This window comes from Fringilla coelebs (genome assembly GCF_963513975.1).
Source record: "Fringilla coelebs genome assembly, chromosome: Z".
NCBI lineage: Eukaryota > Metazoa > Chordata > Aves > Passeriformes > Fringillidae > Fringilla > Fringilla coelebs.
This window is the reverse complement of record NC_140031.1, coordinates 18149261-18161403: the sequence shown is the minus strand read 5'-3', so window position 1 is coordinate 18161403 and position 12143 is coordinate 18149261. Positions and strand designations below refer to the sequence as shown.

Here is a 12143-nt window from a genome sequence, read left to right as displayed (position 1 = left end):
TGCCCCATCCCAGGTGCAGAATTTGGCACTTCCCTTTGTTAAACTTCATATGGTTGGTGATTGCCCGTCTCTAATTTTTTAAGGTCTCTTTGCCTTCAAGGCAGTCAACAGCTCCTCTAAGTTTAGGGTAATCAGCAAACTTAAGTATGCCTTTTCATCCTTTGTCCAAGTCATGTATGAAAATGTCAAAGAGCCTGTGGAGCCCCCCTAGTGACAGGTCCCCAGTTGGATACCACCCCATTCACTGTAACCCTTTGTGCCCAACCCATGAGCCAGTTCTCACCCACCCCATGATGTGTTTGTGAGCTGTACATTTTGTCCAGAAGGATACAGTGAGAGAGAACAATGGAAGCTTTAGTGAAATCCAAAAAAATCACACCAATTGGCTGCCCTATGTGCCATAAAGGGAAGCCTTTCCTTGTCATAAAGGAAATCAGGCTCAAGCAGGACTTTCCCTCTCATGAAGCTGTGCTGGCTGTGACCAGTGACTGAACTGTCCTCCAGCTGTTTTTCAATACTTCCCCGAATAATCTTTTCTATAATTTTACTGGGCACTGAAATGAGACTGACAGGCCTGTGTTTCCCGGGGTCCTCTTCTTTCCCTTCTTGAAAATCAGGACATTTTCCAGCTTCCAGTCAGATGGGAGCTCTCCAGATTCCTAAGACTGCTCAAAAATCATTAAGAAAAGTTTTGCAACAACATCACTCAGCTCTTTTAGGCTTCTATGATGAATGAATCCTATCCATCCTGGTAGGATGAGTCCTATCAGACCCCATAAATTTGTAGTGATCCAGCTGGAACAGCAGGTCTCACACAAGCTCAGAGTCAGCTAGGAGCTGATCATTCTCATAGTCATGGTCTTCCAGCTCAGGGCATTGAGACTCCCTTGGCCCATCATCCTATCAATATTATTCTTTGTTACTGTAAGAATCAAGGAAATCACTACCCGTACTCCTGATCCTTCAGACTCCCAATTGCCCCAAGGACCTGAAGGGTCTTTTGATGGTCCTCAGACTTCTCTCAGGTTTTTTGTCTCTGCCAGTTTGAACAACCAATAGCAGATAGTGATCAAATAGCCTTACAAGAGAAGAGCTTGCCAGTAACATCCTTATCTGAGGACCTGGGAGCCAGCAGACTTCCTTCTGCATTGGGTCCAATTGCATATTGGCCCTCTGTTCTCCTTAGAAGGGAGTCTCCTATTAAAACCACCCCTTTTTCTCTTAAAAGACATGATTGTGATGTGGAGTACAGGTTGTGTTGTTTTACAAGGCCTCACTATTCCAGAAGGATCTTCACCTACCTCATCTGTTGTCTAGACTTCTAGTTCCAGGGCCTCATAGCTGCTGTAATAGATGCTAGTCCTGATTGTTTTCAGGAGGAGGAACCTTCCTGTTGGTACACGCAGTGAGCTGCTTTCAGCCTTCATCTTCAACAAACCCTTGGCTAATCACTTTGCAGGATTCTGAGTCCATCAGCTTCTCCACTACCATGGAGTTTTGAGACTCCTGAGAGTCTTGAGAGTGTAACATCTCTGTAAATAACTGGTCAATCTCTTACTCATTCCAACAAATACTACTTAACTAGTTCACTTCTTCCTCTGCTCCTTCACCCAGTTACACATCTCTTCAACCACAGAACACTTTCTGCAAAAGAAGTTTGCTGGCCCAGCCTGAGAGGCATCAGACACTTCTGGAGAGACACATCTGTCATCAGCATGTCTGCTGTCTGGCTGGAGGCCTTGGCATGGCTGGGTCAGTGACTCCAGCAGCTGCAGGGGAATGAGCTCTGTGTGCAGCAACATCACAACTGAAGCTTATGCTAATATTAGCTTACATTGTTAAGAGTGAAGCTGAAAGGATCTTTTCATGGCTCTTCCCCACCAGATACTAAGTCTATCTGTCTCTATCGGTTTCTTCCAGAGGGTCAAAGGATCCTTCCTGGTCATCCTGCTGTACCATGTTCCTGTTCACTGCACTCTGGGTTGCTGAAGCTCCTTAGAGCCTATTTAAATCTGCTGCACTGTTCCTGGCAAAGTGGCTGACTGGCTGCCAAGGGCTTCTGGGTCCGGACACGGCTTGGGGCTGATATTCAAGTGCTGCTGAGCTCGGGGATCCCATAACAGCATCACCTCCAAATCTACCCAACCAGTCAGTGCTGCTGCCTCACTGACTGACTAGTTTTGTCCACAAGTTGCAAGGCAGCAAACACTACAAGCATAAATCCTGGCTATCAGTTTGATAAAACACTTCCTCTACTAGTTCTTGGATTTCTCTTCCCTCTGTGGAGGGGAAAGTAATTTTAAGCTCGCAGTGAGTCTTGTCCCTCTGATAGGGGAGAAGGCCAGGATGCCCCAGCAGAAATGTGCTTTCCTGGTCCCTTCACCATGCTGAGCCATGGGCCCACTCCTGCCCTGCAGCATGACTTCTTACCACCACCCGCTCCTTTGCTGCGGCTGGCACACACCTGCCTGCTGGGCCAACAGGCCTGACAATGCACTGTTCTTAAGGTGGCAGAACATCACCGCTCCCTCTTGCTGCAGTTCCTGACATGGTTTCCTGTGGCCAGGTGAGCTCCAGAACCAGCAGGGGGAAGAGCAAATGGCAGTGGGGAGCAAAGCAGCTTGGCAGGCAATGAGACATCAAGCAAGTACAGCATCATCTTTACGTGCAAAAGAGAATTGTCTTTTTAAGACCCAGGTAGTCAAATCAGCAACTCTGACACCACCTATGGGCTTCCTGCTCTCTGGCTCACTCTGGGCCTTCTATAAGCTGTTTTCTATGAGTTGCTTCAGCTCACTGCAAAAGAGAACAAAGGAGCAGAGAAAGCATGGGCTGCTGCTGGTGGTGCTTAGCAAGTCAGATCAGCTCATGGGAGGGTCTGATGAATAGTGGCAGGAAAGAACAGCAGCTTTAATAGCAAGGGAAAAGGGACAAATAAGCAGCAGCATACACACACCTTTCCTGCTCTCCTCCCTCTAGTACGCCATGGGAACTGCCTGGGGAACCACACCCCCTACACTAGGAATACTGCAAGTGCCCTTGACATCCAGCTTCCTCCACAGATAAAGGTCCCCATAACCTCTGAGAGTGCTGAGGAGAAGAGCCAGCTCAGGAGAGAAGGGATCCTCAGAGTCATGGAGGATGAATTCCCTCTTCAGCAGCAGTGATCGCTGCTCTGATGCCTTACCAAGCAGTGCAGACACAACGAAAGTCACTAGAAGTCAGACTGAGCACCATCATGAAACTTCAGCTGGTTAACGGCTGAAATGGCCAGCCTCCTCTGGCAGTGAAGGACTTCCAAATGAATGTGATAGGCAAGGTTCAGGCTTGGAAGCAGACCACGTAATGCAAACACCACAAAGCTTTGCATTCTGAAAAGATGATGCCTCAGCAGTTAAGCAGGGCACCCTGGCTGCCCCAACCACTACCCAATTTGTAACAGCATAGCATTTCCCAGCTCCTCCTCTCATAAGCTTTTGCCAACCACAAATTCATTGGGAGGTTTGCTTGGACTTCTGCAGTTAAATACTGGTTTCACCTTTCTGAAAGCAGTTTGCAGACAGCAGCAAAAATTAACATGGGAATAGCTGGCCCTGTTTATACCAGCAACTGCTTAATGAAGTCCTCTTGCAGAATAAAAGCAATGGAAGTTGCCACATGCCAGGAAGCTTGCCATGAATCACTGGAATCAGGACTGGGAGAGGCTTAAAGGCACACAGGACGGGCACAGCTAAAGCCAGTGGCTCAAGATGGCCTCAAGATGACAGCCCACCATGCAGGTACAGCTGAGGTTCCAAAATGAGCTTCATACAAGATTAGGACAACTCCTTGTACTGTTGTGCTGTTTAAAAGCAAGCTGATACCAAAGGAGTCAACTTCAAGAAAACCAAAAAAAGACCTAGTAACTACTGTGAACTATGAGGATTAGCATTATATATTATACAATTCAAGAGGATAGTAATTTTTATGAGCTGTGCCCATTTTAAGCACAGGAAATTAAATGGAAAAATACTACTAGAGTCCTAGTTAAGACAACTGTGCAATCTGGTAGATTAAATTACATGCCCAGAATTTAGGTTTTAATTTTATGGACTACCTTATGGACAGCTGAACACCAATACATAGAAATATCAACAACAGCAGACATCTGAGAACCTAATGATGTAAATGGTTAAATCTTCACCTGTGCATTAAATGTGGACTATTTTCAGAGAAATCAGTTTTGCTGAATTTCTACAGTTTTGCTATATGGATGGTAAAACTACAGCTCTCCCTTACACAAAAATGATGATGAAGCTTGAAGTACAGGCACTATTCATATTTTATTCACACAGATTTCTTCAGTTTTGAATCTATTACTTCAGCTGACAACAGTGTAGTAATTTGAAAAAAGTTCTTCTCCTTGCTTGATGTCCCTGAGAGTGACAAGAACTACACACCTCAAGTGGCTGTAAAAGAAGAAGCAAACATGTGAAAGTGAACAGTTATATTTTCCTCTGAATTGTTTTCAATTCTTCATTTCAAGAAGCTAAACCAGTGGCCTCATCCAGATTAGTTTTGAGTAACATGCATAATGCAGGGCAGAGAACATGGGAAAACAACATTGGAATACAGACAGCAACATAAGCAAAACCAATATAATTTAAAAACCAACAGCCTATGTGGGTATGCAAAAAAGTGTTTCCACTCAATTGTTCCACACAATCATTGAGAGATGAAAAGAATTAGTCAAGACTGCAAGAGACACACTTACTCAAACAGGAAGAGAAGCTACAGCAAAATTCATGCAGCTGAAGCTACTCCTGTGGACACACCTGTCCACAGGTGCCAGCTGGCTAAAGTATCGCTCCTAAGGCCCACCACCACCCAGAAGACAGCTCCTAACTGCACCAGAGATCTGCTGCCACCTGCAGAGATGGGTCAATTATCACAGAATCATTAGGTTGGAAAAGACCTTTAAGACCACTGAGTCCAACCCATTGCCCTAACACCTCAACTGAACCATGGCACCAAGTGCCACATCCAGACTTTTTTTAAACACATCCAGGGATGGTGACTCCACCAGCTCCCCAGGCAGACCATTCCAGTACTTTATCACACTTTCAGTAAAAACTTTTTCCTAACATCCAATCTATATTTCCCTTGGTGCAGCTTAAGACTGTGTCCTCTGGTTCTGTCAGATGCTGCCTGGAGAAAGAGACCAACTCCCACCTGACTACAACCACCTTTCAGGAACTTGTAGAGAGTGATAAGGTGACCCCTGAGTCTCCTTTCTCCAGGCTAAACAACCCCAGCTCACTCAGACAGCTGAAATCAGGGGCTGGCAGGCAGTTTCTCACTGAGAAATGTAGAAACTCACCCCTCTAAACTTCCTTTTAGTGAATGACCATGCCTTAAAACTTAAGTATGTGTTCCAGGAAGGAGAGCACATGCTTTGCATACTGATGAACCAGGAAGTGGAAAACAGCATAAATTCAAGTTTCCACTATTCAAAATTTAGTGTGAGGCCATTTTGAAATATATGAAACAACAAGGTAAATAAGTACTGAGAACTGTTTCATAAGACATAAAAAGATCTAGAAACCAGATAATCTATGCTGTCAGCATGGTATACATCAGTATCAAAACAAGCACCTAGAAGCAGATGGGATCTTTTGTCTGGTGGCAGCACACTGGTAGACATGATGACCAGAAGACTGTATTTTATTAGACAGATTCCAAGCAAGAGCAAAATTCCCCCTTCCTGAAGCTGTCCTATAGTTTATGTGTTTTCACACTTCAAGTAACAGTATCCAGGCTTCCTGAGAATTTAGTCCTACCGCATATTTTATTAGCACTTATTTAATTATCTGCAGATTCCAAGTGCATCTTTAACCTTCACTCAAGTGAGGTTGAACACTTCAAACTCTAAGTTTAATCAGAAAAGCCATTTTTCCAATATGCACCACAGCTTTCTCCAATGAAATTTCAGAGTACTTAAATAACTCCAGAATTACAGTAAAAGATGATCTGATCTAAAATTCATATACGTCCTTGAAATTCAGAGGATTATCTACGAAATATTTCCAAGTGCTCTAATTTCTTTAAAAAGGTGGACTTTCAAGTCATGAACAGGATGTTGTAATTTTACTAATTGTACTGTAACTATATGCCCTTATATTGCACACTATTTCACTTGTCTCAATACAATTTTAGGCTTCTTCTTGCAAATTCATCTGCTTATTTTTTACATAAGTGGAAGGCATGGAGAGCAGAGAGTAAGAAGCCTAAATCTGAATTATCCCAGAAAAGCTTTGGTCAAGGCTGAAACAGATTTGAGATATGTACTGAAAAGCCTCAGTACTGTAATACAAAGTACAACTACTGCTTTATGGGATTCAGAAGAATTGCACTATAGTGCAACACTGCTTGTAAAACTGCGACTTCAGAGATATGCTGATTTCATGTATGAAAATGTGGAAAAAAGAATGAGGAGTCTTGTAATTAAAATTAATCTATTCAGAGAGGTATTCTCCCATACAGTTGCACACTTTTGTGTAACTCATCATATGGTTTGTTATTTTTCAACCATGTCAGTCTTTTCTTTACACAGGCAGTATGCTTTGTATCATACAAATCTATGAGCTCTTTCATTTGCTGCCAACCTCTCTATGTCATGGCTGTAGACGATGTTTGGAAGATATTGTTTCAGTTCTACTGGAAAATGTCCGGGCACATCAAACTCTTGATAACACACGTTTGCTGCTTTTTCTAGGAATTAAAAAAAAAGTTATTAGATAGGGCTTAGAGATGTGTAAAAACATCAAATGTGCTGCTACAGAAGAACCAGACGCTTCACCAAGCCTGAAAACCACTCCTCTGTTGGGAGGTACTGCACTCCTCTGAAGGCCTATTCTGAATTACACAAGAGGCAAGCAATCAACTGCAGGAGCTTTGCCCAGTTATCGACATGTCAATGAAGAGGCACATCTTGTTTAGTGCCAGGGGTAGCTTACAGCACTGCTAACAGTTCCAAATACATAGTGTTTGCTTTTACAAAAAAAAAATTTAAAAAAAAAATACTGGAAAATATTTCTGCCTCGTGGCAAAACATGCAAGAAATACAGGCATGGAGAAAAATCACATAGCCATGACCTGGAAGAAACAGTTTCATGGGACACCCCTGTATCTCTGTGCCAATGCCCAGCAAGTTTTGCTTCTCCAGCACCCTTTCTGCATACTACTTGGAGACAGTAAATGGTTAGTGTAATACAGGCTATGAAAGCCACTTAGAAGCTGAGTATGGTATCAATTCAACTCTCTGTACAATACAACTGTTACCCTCAGTTACTTAAGACCAACAGTGACACAAACAGTGACCCTTCTTCAGGTCCAACAAGTGTGATTACAAACAACAATTTCCCAGATTTTGTGCATAAATATAAGGAAATCTAAAAAAGGTCTTACAGTTCAAAGTGAGCAGTGATAGAATCTTACTGTACATGCTACTGTGTGTAGTTATCTCATTAAGCCTCCTGGAACAATAATGGGAAGCTTGATCTGCAACTCTAAACTGTCTTAGTTCAGTGGTACTTTGCCAGATATCCTTTCCCACCATCTCACTTTTGGGATGTGTGCCTTTCATTCTACATATCAGGAGGGAAACTGGGGCATCAGTGAGAAAAGAAAAAGTATATTTGAAGTGTTGCTGCACGGAAGGATTCTAACACTCAGCTGTGACAAAAAAAACCTCAGAAAAGTTTTACTCCCTAAGTGCTTGTTTTAAACAGTACTACTGCCCCCCAAAGATCAATTTTCCTATTCTCTGTGTCACCTTCAAAATAATTTATATCCATAAAACCAAACTAATACTTGGAAAATTTACCTGACAACTTACCATGTGAGCAGTTGTTGACGTACTGTCCCACTGCCAGTGGGTTTTGAAGGGTGGCTGTGAGCCAGCTCTCATCACTCATTTGAAAAGGGCCAAGCTGATCTCTTCTGCTGCAAGACCTGAAATGCTCAACACCATTAGCATGGATCATGGCTCCTTCATCTAAAAGGTTATCTTACTTCCTCTGTAGGAATGGCCACAGTCACTGAATAAACTTACAGCTGCCCAACCTACCTGGGGTGGAGGGCATGTGCATAGACCAACAGATCCCACTACTCTGTGGTGTCCTTCAGACTCTGGTGGAAGAACCTGCACAAAACTACTACACACTCTTCCACAAATCAACATCTAAAGTTACCATTACAGAAGTGTCAACACCTTTCATTCATCTCTTAAAATGCAAAGACTCGTTACAATATTAGCTTTCAACTCATTCCAGAACTTGAAATCTGGTATTCAGGGGCAGTACTATTCAAACTAGGTACTAATTTCTATCAACCTCCCAGTTATCTACACATCATATTTAAACACAAATTGCAACAGATTATATCTTAAGGTAAATCAACTAGTTAGCTGTGTCAGGGAAAGTTCAGACTGAACATTGTGAAAAGATTCTTCACTGAGAGGGTGGCTGGGCACAGTGCTCCTCTGGGGAGTGGTCACAGCACCAAGTCTGTCACAGTTCAAGGAACATGTGTGGGACACTCTTAGTCACACAGTTCAGTTTTAGGTAGTCCCACAAGGAGCAAGGACTTGGACTTAATGAAGTAAGCAGGTTTGAGTCGCAGCTCAGAAACATTTCAATTCTTTTACACTACATCCTGCTCTAGTACAACTATTTTCTGTACAGGAAGATCTCTACATCAAACTGCATCTCACTGGTGTTACCGATGAAGACACAAGTACATAATGGATCACATCCAACATCTCTCACTCTTGTGCTGTTTGCATTATAAGCAATGCACAGGTGGATGACTATCATGTACAACTCAGGATAAGAAACAGGGAATTAAGATGAGGAGTACCCCTGTTTTAAATCAGATGAGTGACAATCCTCTATTTCTTCTGCTTACCTGTACACAGATCTTGACAGTCCCTTATCATTCCCATCAATAAGGACACCATCAATGCACCTAAAAATAAAGGGATTGCCAAGGGACTGGAAAAAGATGGGCTCATGCTTTCTGTATACTGTACCTGTTGCAAGACAGATATGATTTCAGAAGAAAATAAGTTAACTGTCAGAATGGGCTTTCAGTCCCCTCCACATAGAAACTCAAAGGAGAGACAGTGGGTAGGACAGAAGTCCTCTCTCACTTAGTGACAGTGACATCTGAAAACCTACAAGCTTTCAGACACAACTTTTTGGGATGCAAAAATTCCCTTCTCAACTAATTGAGCTGATATATTATAAAGAGAGAAGCCTCACAGGAAATCACAGATGGCCTGAACTGACTGTCTTTGGGAGAGGTAGATAATGCCTTACAGCCAACTAGCGTGCTTCAGAGATTAAAAGATCAGGTGATACTTGTTCAGTAAAACACAGCTTAAGATACTAAGCTGTTTCATTACTACTGAATCAGGACTCTGAAAAACACACATAGATTCAGCAAAGAATCTGAAACACCTCCCTCCATTACCACAGGGATTTTGTTTGGTCCAGGAGATGAAAAATGACAAACCAAGAATAAAATATTTCCACAGACTGTTTCCCAAATCTGAGGAGAGGATTTAACCTGCTACGACTTCCAAGCAGAGAAAAGCAACTGGCAAGCTGACTGGCTTGCCAATTTTCATTAAATAGTTGTCCAGCATCCCTCACACCCACTACAGCTTCAGCACCTCTCTGCAGAAATCCTACACTTCAATCCCACAAGGAGCCAGGCAAAGGCCATAGGAAGGCTGCAGTGCCTGTACACAGGTCCCATGTCCAGCCAGGCAGGTCAATATCCTGAAAAGGCATTTCAACAGCCCATCCTCTGGTTTTGTACAAGAGCTGTCACAGGAGGCTCTGAATGAGCCTACGCTCACATCTAGTATGTGCCTGAAATTTGAAGTGAGCTGCAAAAGTGGCAGGCTCTCTCACTGTCACCCAACAACTCGTCAGTTCACAAGTAATCAACGGCACTGGCCAGGCACTTCAAAAAATGCTCTCTACTGCCCAGGGAATGCTGGGGCTGCTCCCGATGTTGCATTGCTGGCACAAGCCAGAGACCACAGGGGATGATTCTGCTGGCAGATGAAACATTAACAAACCCAAAGCAACTCAGCAGAGCTGCTAGCTTGGCCATACTGACAGAATTACAAAGCAATGGAGCAAATACAGTTCCAAGAAATGAGGAAGAGAGAAGTACTGTTTTTTCCAAACACAGTCCATGGAATAAAGTTCTGCTAAATGAAGGTTTTATTTTTGTTCTCCATTTTGTACTTCAGTACTTTAAAGAAGTAGAGAAGTAGAAAGTCAGTGTGGAGATCTCAAACCTCATTTTTCAAATCCTGAACCAAAATGGAAACCTCAAGGAATTAAACTGTTCTGTTCATCTACTTTAAATTTCTCCTGTATATTTACATTTAAAGAATCTGGAACAAGTTTTGCAGCTGAAGGAAAATCAGGCTTTAAGTACTAGATTTTTTTTCATAAACAAAATTTTCCTTCCCAATATTGTTTTTTGTATTTCAAAAATAACTCTAGATGGTTTATAAATATTCTCATGCAGCCTAGCTGGTGATTTTGTTAAGGAATGACAAAAAAAACTCCCATAAAATAAAAATTAGTGTAGATCTTTGGCATTCCATGATCATGTGGTTAGAAGTCCCATCTAACTTGATCAAAAATAAGAACATTCCATTACCAGGATACATAGACACAACCGTCCCTTTGGGAACAAAACCTCTGGTAACAAAGACTCCAGTTCCAGCAGACACCAGCGAACTCCGGTCTCTGCTAACAGTGAACCCAAGTGTGTTAAACAAAACCTCCTCAGGACTAAACACGTGCTGACCCCGACGGTTACAAGAATTTACTTCTGACCACTTCTGCTCCTCAGTAAGTAATTCCAGATATTGACACTTGACTTCTGGAAGTAAGGCCAGAATATCTGCTTGTCTACTGAAGTCATTTATGAACAGAGCTTTAAATGTTTTCAGTAGTGTTTCAAAGACATCTTCATCAGCAATAATTTTGTCTTGAGAGCTTTCAGGAACATATCGAAGGGTCCTGTAAAGAAAATAAAATATTTTAAAATTAGAAACATATATTACTTTTTTTTTCTAAATAGAGAAGAGCCATTTTGCAGCACCAGTAACTTTGATAGACTGCTGTTTTAGAAAACCCCAAGCTTTGTTTATGCTTGTTCAAGCTAAAGCCCCTGTTCTTAAAACACTAAAAAAGACTGTTTAGTAAAAACTAGTACCTGTTCTACTATAAATCATCACCTCCGAGTATTTACCACAAGTAAGTTAAACCCTACTGAGCTCTCAGTGAAAAAAGCACTGTAAATAAAATTATCATCATGTTTATTTAAAAAAAATGCAAAGAGTTCATTACACTTTAAATGAAGCAAGACAAATATTGCATGGGCAAGAAAGGTTTTAATTTAGTTACTTATTTTAATTTTGTTACTTATAACCATGTCATAATAACTTAAATTTAAACACTACTTTTACAATTAAAGTAGAGCATGCATATCTTAACAAGAAATTATTTATCTTGTCTGTCTATCTATCTATCTATCTATCTATCTATCTATCTATCTATCTATCTATCTATCTATCTATCTATCTATCATCTTCAACGCCAAACACCATTTTAAAGCGTCTGACTAAAAATGTCATGACTGCCGCGGGGCGACCAACGCTGAAGCACTTCTGAGTGACAAACTCGAGCAAGCACCCGCGGCGCCCCAGACCAACCCGAAGAGGTTGCAGCGGGGTCTGGGCTGGCGCCCGGGGCCTTTCCCCGCGCCTCACCTGCGCTGGCGGCGGAGGTTGAGGGCGAGCCAGGGCACGAAGCGGTATTTGTAGGAGCGCCAGCGCCGCCGCAGCTCCCGCAGCATGGCGACCTCTCCCTCACGCCCCCGGCCCCGCCCCCCTGCCGCGCCGCGCCCGCGCAAACTGGAACAACCAATCCGCGCTCCGGACACACGCCGGCGCGTTTGTGTCCTGAGCTGCCATTGGCTGCGAGCGGCCGGCGGAGCGCCGAGCGGCGGCCGGGCGGTGAGGGGGGAGCCCCCGGGGCCGAGGGTGCGGGCCCGGCTCTCGCTCCCCCGCT

At 43.0% G+C, this 12143-nt stretch overlaps 1 protein-coding gene across 3 annotated transcripts; it reads right to left on the bottom strand.

The window, feature by feature from the left end:
* Nucleotides 1-4309: 4309 nt before the first annotated feature.
* On the bottom strand, nt 4310-11956 carry SETD9 (SET domain containing 9). 3 transcript variants are annotated; one of them, XM_084224833.1, is made up of 6 exons: nt 11843-11956; nt 10726-11090; nt 8947-9070; nt 7877-7992; nt 6645-6750; nt 4310-4448 (listed from the first exon to the last, which is right to left on the bottom strand). In XM_084224833.1, the coding sequence occupies exons 1-6, from the start codon at nt 11926-11928 to the stop codon at nt 4361-4363; spliced, it is 885 nt and encodes a 294-aa protein (XP_084080959.1). In that variant the 5' UTR covers nt 11929-11956; the 3' UTR covers nt 4310-4360. The 3 variants fall into 3 exon arrangements, with proteins under 3 accessions (XP_084080959.1, XP_084080961.1, XP_084080960.1); XM_084224835.1 differs by having other exon boundaries at nt 8947-9006; nt 10905-11090; XM_084224834.1 differs by lacking the exon at nt 4310-4448 and adding an exon at nt 4589-4907.
* Nucleotides 11957-12143: the final 187 nt, after the last annotated feature.